This window comes from Cololabis saira, chromosome 23 (assembly GCF_033807715.1).
Source record: "Cololabis saira isolate AMF1-May2022 chromosome 23, fColSai1.1, whole genome shotgun sequence".
Classification (NCBI taxonomy): domain Eukaryota; kingdom Metazoa; phylum Chordata; class Actinopteri; order Beloniformes; family Belonidae; genus Cololabis; species Cololabis saira.
In genome coordinates this window covers 17,978,471-17,989,334 of record NC_084609.1, presented here as the reverse complement: position 1 = coordinate 17,989,334, position 10,864 = coordinate 17,978,471, and the positions used below count along the sequence as shown (strand labels likewise).

At 39.0% G+C, this 10,864-nt stretch overlaps 1 protein-coding gene across 3 annotated transcripts in view; it reads left to right on the top strand.

Annotated features, from left to right (window-relative positions):
* Positions 1–10,864, top strand: part of LOC133424104 (protein PHTF2-like) — a 47,114-nt gene that overhangs the window by 18,065 nt on the left and 18,185 nt on the right. For 2 of the 3 annotated variants that reach the window (XM_061714530.1, XM_061714528.1), the window contains exons 4-5: positions 5,169–5,225; positions 5,546–5,557. In XM_061714530.1, the coding sequence (XP_061570514.1) occupies positions 5,169–5,225; positions 5,546–5,557 (69 nt within the window). The remainder of the gene's footprint in view (positions 1–5,168; positions 5,226–5,545; positions 5,558–10,864) is intronic. The other variant, XM_061714529.1, reaches the window with a different exon arrangement.

Below are 10,864 nucleotides of genomic sequence, written 5' to 3'. Positions count from 1 at the left end.
AATGGCATGTTTCTGCTTGGATGGAAATGTTGAAGGTTTCAGACTAAATCTGGTATTCGGAGCTCTCATCCTCTCTCCACCCTGCAAGCGATGAGTCACAGAGTATTTGTGCCGGCTATGTCTGGACACGGGCCGCAAATAGACTCAGTGCTGTGTCTGTGTAGAGGCTTCTTCTTCTCACCACGCAGCCATGCCAAGCCGTATCACAGTGACAGCACATGCAGCAGGGTCGTCCGTATCCGCCAGGCGCCAGACAGACTTACTTTTTATGTGCGACTCTGTGCTTGGTGTTGCCAAAACGAAGCCGTCGCTGGTTTCCTGTTATTATCTTCCAGTTATATTTCAGTCTGTTGTTTAAAGGTAGCTTAAGTTTTTGTTTTGTTTGTCTGTGAAATTCTTTGTAGTTTATTTTAAGATGTTGCCTTTCATGTTCTTGTTATGTGGGTGAAATGTGTGATCACTGACTTTACTAGATGAGAAAGCCTCTGAGGACTCTCTGTGGATGCTGTGGAACTTTTCTGTGGGAATTTATATCTATGAATCAGCGGCATGTGTTGAATTTAAGGTTTAGTTATAGGACATACATGAGCAGTGCAGCTGGCTAATCTTTGTTTACGTTCTGCTCATCTACATGTGAGAGATCACTGAAAACGAAAATGCAAATAAGGCCGTCGTCGTGTCTCCTAAGTTTGGCTGATCAGTCAGATAACACGCCAACAGGCTTCATTTTGCTCCACATTCATTCGTTCTGGTTTTATTCTTATTGATTTACAATTTTTTTTCTTTTTTTTTCCTGACTAGAAATCTGGATCCAGTTAAAGAACCGTTTTATGGGACAAAAATGTTTAAGGTTTAATTTAGATGCAGTAAATAATCAGACTTATTGAGAGATTAGTCTTAATTTTTATTCTATTCATTTATGTCTTTTTTTTTAAAATGAGTAAGTCTTCAGCTGCCATAAAGGAAAAAATGTTATCCTTGTGTATCTGGCTGCTAAAAGGAGGTTTTCCCATCTGACCAACACACACACACACCTGTCTGAGCTAAATTTAAACCTCACACACACCTTCTACAGCAAAGCCTTTCTCTGTGTCACCATGGTTACACTTGAAAACATGACACAGGGGTTAATCTGCAGGCTCAAGGCAGCTGACACAGATTTCTTCCACCCATCTCAGTTCTTCTCTTCTCTAGTAATTGGATATATTTAAAGTTTTCCTAATTGATTACACGTTTCATGAAGAGTTACATTGGTGTGGGCATCTTAGACCCATTGGGATATCTTTTCTTTAATTATGAAATGGTTTACTGAAATCTAATGAGTCACCTTCAAGCAATTTAAAAAAAAAAAAAAAAAAAAGTTTACTCAGTCTGTTTATTTGATCAGAGAAATTGATTGTTTCCACCACCGGGCTACAGCCTCAGAATCAGATCCAGACAATTCTGCGTATTTAAGAAAATGCCTCGGACTTATCAGATGTTGCCGTGGAGAAAGAGGTTTATATTGCACTGAAAATGCATTCAGAGCCCATTTCTTTACATTGCATATTCACCTATTTGTGCATTTTAAATGAGACAAAATTGTAGAGTTACTGTGGAGTGGATTGGTTTTAGGATTTGGTTAAACAAAACTGCGGTTTAAAGACGTTATTTTTGGACATCAAAATTCGACCAGTTTAAAAAATCAAAACTCATGATGGGATTAATTATTTGTGGCACTGCAAACAAACAAATCTCAAATAGCGTCCATGGTTTAAGTGTGTGTGTTCAGCCTCCGTAGTGAAATGTTCCACCTCTGGCATAAACCACACTGAACTGAAAGTGTACCTGTAACCGTCAGCTGACCACACCTAAGCACACCTTTGCAAATAGGTGATTACCACAACCAGCAGAGGAATTTTCCGCCGCAATCAAACTTCCAGTAGCTCTGTTTTATTTCCCTCAAACAGTTCAACTTTTGACCTTTAGTCGAAATAGGACCATAAAACAAATGTGCTGTTTGTTTTTAAGATTTTCCCCTTGTACACTGACCTCAGCTGAGACGGATGACGTTTTACAAGAACACAACCACACAAGGTTTATATCTTGAACAGAAACCGTCTTTTTCCCTTATCAAACTAAAAAACCTTAGGGGGAAACAAATCAAACATTTTAATGTCGAATTGATTTCCCACACAAAACAAACTCGGGTTAAAGATGATGAAAAGTCTTTTTGAAGCAACAAGCACACCAGCAAATCAGAAAAAATGTGGTTCAGTGTTTTTTTTTGTTGTTTTTTTAGATTCACAAGTTACCTGAACTGTTATTTAAATTTTTTTCCTAATTATTTAATAAACTGCTATCTGGATTGTTAAAGCTGGTTAGAAACTCATTGTTTAAGTATGTATATTATAAATACAAAAGCAAAAATTTAAATAATATATTGAACCATGTAATTATTCTCCTTGGCTTCATCATTACCACTAATATTGTTCACATGAGTTATTTGATCCATGATTCATATCAAAATATTGATCTGAGCATAAGAAAGTGATCTGTAATCCAGTACACTCTTCCTGTAACTGATGCTCTGTTCTGTAAGAAAGGATAAATACGAATCCTGATGGACGATGCTGGGTCTGGTCCTGACATCTGGTCCAAACCCCACATCACAAACCTCACATCACAAACCTCTCAATTTCTCTAAGAAAAGACTTGTATTACCGAGGCAGTTATGTAATTCACCCCCTACCCCCTTGGATCTGCCCTCCATCAGTTGTCATGGTGACAATCATTGCTGCTGCAACAGCGCTCTGCTTTGTGGTCTTCCTGCAGCTTCAATCTCAATACTCGATTTGTCTTTCAAATCACAGCAGTCTGGATATCTTTTTCTTTTGGAAAAAATAGTAAAAATCCTAATGTCATTTAACCACATCCAATAAAATGTAACCATACACCATTTTCACAGCTGCTTTGTGTGTAATTTTAGTTTTTCTAGACATAAAGGCAAACTGAGCCGTTGGCCAACAAAAATACTGAAGTTAATGTTCCTAAAGAATGTATTCTGAGGGGAGTAAATGAGGTGGACAGATAGTGATGTAAGGATGAGTTTGTGTAAGTGAGATAAGAGGATTTGCAGTGCTGTCAAATCCGTTCCAAATCTCAGCCGCTTCATCACTCCACGATGTAACGACAGGTGTGTTTTCAACGTCTTTTCTTTCTTCTCTCCTCTTCATCAGCCATTCCTCCATCTTCCTGTTCTGTAGTCGGCTCGTGTTTGTCCTTCAGCTGTACTTCTGTACTCAGATTACACCCAGTTCTTTACGTTTAATGTCCTGTTTGCCCAAAAGAAACTTGGCAGTCCAAATGTTACAGAGCAAATCCGTCAAATTAAAGTGTCTAGTGTAACCTGGGAGTGGACGAGGTTACGTGAGGGGATTGGATAAATGGAAGTTCACTCAGTACACCAGCTGCTGCATTTCTGCATAATCTGAGGTCATGTCACCTAAAATGACCATGATTGTGGTGGAAAAAGTGCAGATTCCGTGCCAGATAAAATTCATTAAATCATAGTTTTTGCTTAAACGTTTTTTTTTTTTTCCAATAGTAATAACATTAATGAGGATTTATAAAAATAATAATTATATCTCATCCTCCTGTAAAGAAATGTTTTTGTTTAGTTTTTAATGGCGAAAAACAAGATTTTATTGACTCACTGCAGGTTCACTAGGGTTTCATAGTCGCCTAAGGTTTTTATAAAGAATAAAGTCTCTGTTTTATATTTTCCTGCTTGTCAGGTGAAAACTCTCCGACCACATGAGCAACCTCACTGCACTCTGAAAGTTTGCAGGAAGAACAAATGACACTCAATAAGTTTATCTAATGATTTCTTAGAAAGTTTTGGACATGTCTGTAAAATCTAGTTTATATAGTAATCATCAATTATGAGTGCAGTAAAACCTACGTTTAGACGGAACTGAGTTTTGTAGGCTTTTAATACTCATACAACCCCCCTTCATTTATTAAAATACAGCACGTCTACTTTGTTTATAATGTTATACAGTTTTATAAGGCATCTTAAAGTTGAAAGCCTCAACAACGTGAACTCTCGGCCTTCATGTTCTTCCTTCTTTGTCTTTGGCCTCTCTTCTTTCCATCCATCTTTAATGAAGTCGCATTAAAGATGCAGACTTTCCACTGGCAAGCTCTGGGGTGACCCAGACTCTCTCGCATGAATAAACAGATGCTGCTGTCTCTGATATGCACACTTTATATCTACGCTGGAGTTTTATCTGCAAAGTGAGGACTAGAAATGAGGAAAAAATAGTTATTTTAATGTGAAAGGAAGATGCTCTCTTAGTTTGCCCAGTCTCTCCATCGTGTTAAATTCACACAGATATGTTGTCAGTTCCAGAGAAGCCAATATTATCCGCTCCACTAGGTCTTTTGCGCACAGTTGTACTTGCATACACGTCTTTGCATGCAAGATGTATTGATCGGCTGGATCAGTGACAGGTGCTGCAGGCTTTTTCTGAGCCCCCCCCCCCCCCCGCTCTCTCTGCGAGAGTGTCCTTTAGTCACTGAGTACCGGTGCAGGTCTGGATCAGATTGACTGATCTACGTGGAAGTTGACCTTTCGGACCAGTCAAGGAGACAAGGCAGAAGCAACAAGAGTTGAAATGGCGATCTCGTCATCTTATGATACATTTTCTCTGTTTTGCCTCCTATGAACTAATTTTGTTGAACAAAACTTTGTAAAGATGTGTTGAATGACACCTGTAAATATTTATGCAGCTAATCCTGAATGTTTACAGGCCTATTTGCTGGCAATCCGTGTCTGTGCTGCTTAGTTTTACAAACATCAGGTGTTTGTAAGTGGAGTAATCTGGAGTCAGGGTTGCCAGCGGAGTGACATCGAAACAAGATGTGATGTTTTCCCTGGTTATGAATTCTGCTCTAGGATTCGTTTCTCTTTCTGATGACTTGCAGAAGTATTGCATTAATTTGCTGCATTACTTTATCAGGTTGATGCTGCAAATCAGGGTGTGACATGCAACAAAAGTCTTGGAGTGAATTTGATGCAATTATGAATTGAATATTAGCACAAAAATGTATCTGAATATTAGGGAAAAGTGTATGAATGAACACATTACGGCTTTCTCTAAACATACCTTTCATCTTCTTTGCAGATCGGCGCCTATGATCAGCAGATATGGGAGAAATCAGTGGAACAGAGAGAAATAAAGGTCTGTTTTTTATCTTTTGTCTTTCATTATTTTGCTGTTGGCACTTTTTTCCTGTTTTTATTTTCCTCCTGAATGCCTTTCCTCATTCTCTCTTCCCCTTTTTGCAAGTCATTATTTTGTGTATTTTCTCTAACTTTCACTCCTTCGTCTCCCTTCGACTGTCTGTGTTGGCGTTCATGGTGCCACCCGTTGTTTTCCAGTGAATTTCTTTTAACTCTTTCCTTTCTGCCCTCCGGGCTGGTCGTCACCCGCCCATCTGTCCTCTCTTCACCTTCATCCTCCTCTGTTCTCCTCCATCCGTATCTTGCTCCTCCCTGCAGTTTATTTCTCTGGTGAGTATGCAGCAGGGAGATCTTTTAGCCCACAGAGCACGTCTCCTCACCCGCGCTCTAGACTGCTAGACCGTGATTGGCTGGTTCAGTGTGTTTCATTAATCCTGCTCCGTGCTCACAGTCATGCGGTGCCGCTTTGTTATTGGCTGCAGGAAAGTTAAACTCCAAAATTAAAAATAAGGGAAACGAGTCGTCTGTCTGTGTGCACGGCAGGATGAGTCATGGCACCAGGGTAGCTCCTGTCGCATTTTATCCTGGCTTTAAAAAAAAAATGCAGAAGTGAGTCTTTAGTGGCAGCCACTCACTGTTAGCTCATTGAGAGCAGTAGGTCTTTGTTGCTGTGCATTCCCACAAAACAACACACTTTATTCAGGACTCCCCACTGATGATGTTTGAAGTGAGTTAACTGTGGTCATATCTTTTGAGTGTGCACGAAGCTGGGCGTTATGATCAAAGGATGACGGGGTTGTTTTTTTTTTTTTTTTTTTTTTAAGATAGTTTCTGTACACTGTGTGTTTTTGGTGAATATTTACAGTGATCATATTATCAATATGATCACTGTAAATATTCACCAAAAACACACAGTGTACAGAAACTATCTTACACAATTATCTACACACAAAGTATTTGCATTTTATCTACTGTCTCTGCTGTTTATACTTTATTTAAATACAACTAAACTGTTAAAGAAGTCATTTTTAACATATCTTTCCTGATAGACAGCATAATGAGTTTTAAGACGATGACGAAAATGCAACTAGTGTAATAAAATCACATTTGTAAAATTCAGTTTTCTGATGTCAGCTGTGGTCGAATGAAAAACGATTGTAAAGAGTTCACGTGCTGCAGCTGCTCTGCTGGATGCAGATGAGCGAGGACACTCCCTGAAGTGCTCTAGCAAGCGTCTTCAGGAGAATTCGGACGGAGTTCATCCAGCATGAATGAGAAGTTAGAGAAGTCGCATTATTGTGTCATCATTATGGACAAACCTGTAAACAAGACCAAGAGTAGATGGTCCATCTTAAACTTCTTTTATTGTTTCAAAGAAGAAAACACGACATGTAGTTGATGGTTTTAATTTAACCGTCTCACTGACATTTTGTAGTATGTGGAACATGCCGAACCTTTCTGAGAAGTTATGAAATACAGTATAAGTATCTGTATAAGTATTATGATTCTTTTATGAAATTATCCTTCTAATATAATGGAGTATAAAGCGCACTTAAAATCCTTAATTTTTATCAAAAATCGTCATTGCGCACTATAATCAGGTGCGCCTTATGTATGAATTTTGTTGTTTACTGACCTCAAACCAATTTTATGTGGTACACGGTACTCAAAAATCTCTCAAAATGTTTTAGTGTGACTTTGGTATGTGACATAGCTTGATTGTCGGACTATTCCCAGCTGACACAGGGACGTTGCATTGAAGTTGTTCCCTGGTTGGATACGGGTCGCAACGTAAGATAACTAATTATGTAGCGCTGGCAAGCAACCATCATCCAAAATCTAGTCAATGTTACCTTACTGTAATTTGACCTCAAGCCAAAATTAGGTTTTTAGCTTAAACTCAATTTTCAAATCTATATCATAATCCAATTATAATCCAACCTAACGCTAACGTCAGGTGTCCACTATCGCCGGCAACGAGGAACCAATCAGAGAACAGGACGTAGTACTATAATCACCTCAGCCACTTTTTATTTGTGGCTTCGTTGAAGATGAATGATTTAAAATGCGAGAGAATATTGTTCAGTTGTAACTAAAACAGAAAAATACTGAGTTACTGTGAATGAGTTGAATAAAGTTCGACTTACCAGACTGTTTTGATTCGCTTTATACAGTATATGTTATATCATGAGCCTTATGTATGAAAATAGACCCATTCATTATTATTAATATTATACAATAATACACAGTTGTTGTTTGATGTAGACTAGTGTGCAGCTGATGCTCGCTGCATGAACCCGTCGCTTGAAGTGATACCCAAAGGTTTAATTTGTGTAATCTTGCCCGAGGATATAGGTAACTTAAATCTGTCATGTCTCAAATTAAAGATACACGAGCGCTCCAAGGCTCAGTCTGTTTACTTGAAATAATACATAAAGAACAAGCCAGACAGAGCCAACATTTCCACTGGTATGGACCCGTCAAAGTCCTCAGGTAATCATTCCCGCAGCCTGGCGTCTGGAAACGTCAGGAGGAGCTCCGCCGTCAATGATAAACACTCGATGTTCTAAAAGCTCAAATTGTACCAGTCCTCAGAAAAAAACATAATTATTACACCAGACAGAGTCTCCCTCTGGATAACACTTTTATCTTCTTACTTTTTAGACGAATCACCAATTGACTTGAGGGAGAGTAATGCCCGTGTCAGTAAGAGCTCTCCTTTCATGCACCAACAGGTTTCCTGTAACAGGAATTTTGCCAGAAGGTTTTAGTGAGTTTTTAATGTTAATAAGGATCCATTAGATGAAATTAGTTGACCTTTTGTCCTTCATCCTGACAGTAGTTAAGGGCCTAAAACTGAGGCTATTGGGGTCGTATTTTGCATTTGCGTGCTCATTCAAGTCCACCTGGTTGCCTTGATCCATCTCTGCGTAAAGGCCCAGCTCAGATTAGGAGAAGCAGTCAGAAACACATCTCCGTTTGTCCTTGAAAAACTAGACTTTGGTTGCAGGATTTCCATAATGACAGAAGTGGTTGTGTGTGCGTTCAGTATGCAGAGCGCTTGTATTGATCGTGTCCTATCTCAACACACACACACCCTTGAGACCTAAGTTAACTATTGTCAAGTAAATGGTTTTCCAGTGTCCCTTCTTCAGTTTATCAGTACAGGATTCGTCCTCCTCACCTTTCTGTAGTATTGATTAAACTGTTTAGATTCATAGAAAGTGAACCAATGTCTTATCTTAAATCTAGAGAAATTGTTTGACATTTGACTTTGCTGTAGCTCTATTTTTAGCAATATGAAGTTGCACAGATGACCTTTGCTGATGCAGCTGCTCTTTTATTCTTCCAACTCAGTCAATCCCAAATGTCATTTTTCAGACTGTTTTGAGTTGGAAAGTAGCAGCTTAAAGACCAACAGCACATCTACAGGATCAGAAGTCGACATCCGACTTGTTTATTTGCTTTATATTGGAGCTTTATGCAAAAACTGCGTTACACCAAAAATGGTTACTAGAAAAATGTATCATTTAGGGAATCGTAAAGATAATAAGTAACCTAAATGTATAAAATAACTTGCAAGTTACATATTTTTCATGACGGAGAGCTGTTTAGGTGTTTTGTCAGTGACTTTTCGAAAAATTAACTCTGTTGTATAGAAAAATCTTCCAGAATAATCACAGTAGCCACCTGCTGGTCAAAACAGAAATGACACGTTGTGGTTTCCAGATAAAGATCGCATTCTTGATATGCTATCTATGCCGTGACAACTAAACACCTTTTTACTATTACTAATCTATACTTATCTTTGTTAATGGAAAACCTTGAACTGTGTGTTTATTTTATTTGTGTTGTAGAACCACACACAGCGTATCTGTGTTGCATCAGCCGGTAATGTTTTAACGTCTATGTGGTGAATAGTGCAACATTAGAATGCAAAATTCAACATGACAGTAACTTTTTTTTTAAAGTTTTTAAAGTTTGAATCCTTTCATTAAATGTTAGATGCAAGTTTATAATGAATTCATAGACACTGCACGACTCAGTCACCGACGCAGCGTCTCTCGATGAAGATGAAGGGCTATAAATAGCACAGAGGAAACAGACGGCAGGCTTGTCGACTTTACTGCTGCTGGAAATCTGCTGCCAAAGGAAAGCTATTGATCAGCTGCTTTTAGCCACACACACACACACACACACACACACACACACACACACACACACACACACACACACATATGTAGCGCTCATATACTCTGTTTTCCACACCGTGTTATTTGTAGGCGTACACGTGCGCTCACAGCTATCAGCTCGTGCTGTTTGAAGACGAAGGCCTCAGTATCAGACTGGTGACTGATAACGGGTCTTGATTGGCTTGAGCAAATATTAGTCGGAGCCTGGGAGATTAGCAGAAGTGAAGAGCTTTGAGTGGTTTTGTCAGAGGACTTCAAACACTTCAGAGAACCTATGATCCACTCTAATGTTGTTTCAACGGTTATTACAACCTTTTTGAACACCAGTATTCATGTACAACTCTTCTTTTAGTTGATGATCTAAATTAAGTTATGTGATCTCTCAATCCATTTTATGGTATGTAACACTGAAAAATCTGTATCAAACATTCTCAGTTACAACAATTTTACATTCAAACAGCTCATCTTGTTCAAAATCTTTTTCTTACAGCCTTAAATATAAATAACTAAATAAATAAATAAATAAAGCTTAGGGCTGTGTGGGAGTTTCAGGGAAACCAGGGAGATTCTGGGGAAATGTCAAGGGTGCAGGAAAGGAAGATGCGTGCAGTGTGTGTTGAGAATATCATACGTGCTCGTATGATATTTATGTTTTATGTAGTTATGTAAGTAGAAAAAGATGTGTACTTAAAACCAAACACAAACATCAGATTGTGCTCTTGGCCCCGTCAGACCGTGAGGGCTGAACCTCTGACTAACGTTTACCCAAGACCTCTCGATTTAACTGCTTGTTTTATGTTGGCAAGGGGGAGCGTAGGATATCGGGCCGGCGGCAAGACTTCAAGGCATTATTCAGGATGAAGATAGCTCCCTGCAGTGATATGTTGGTGGTCACTGCCAACGTGAACAGGAGATTTATCAGAGGAAACTCTCAGGGAACATTTAAAAGGACTTGATAATCTGACGTTTCTTCTACACACCAATCTTTATTTCCTTCCAAAGATGGCTGTGTGAGGTCGGGGGATAGTAACCCCTGGATCTGTCTTATTTCAGAGATTGTACCAACTACCAAGTCACATGGTGCCCTTGAGGGCTTGCTGCATTTGTTCTCTGCTGCTGTGAAGATTTGCAGTATTGAACCCTGAGGGTCGTGTTAAATGAAGTAGGACTAAACTGAGTAGAGGAGCAGTTAATGGCTACTTGACTATACTTAATGGTGATCTAAGTATTAGAAGGTTGTAGACGGGAGTGATGTGGCCTTTGGTTGGTTTGGGAACAGATTATACACTGGTGGGATTTGTAGGAAAGCGGCATGGATCGACCAGTCTGACGGTCTCGTCCAATAAACCAGCCAACCATTTAAAAGATCTAAAATGCGCCTTGATTTTTCTTTGCTATCGTGAAATATTACATACATTTTAACTAGACGAGAAATGGTTTGTTA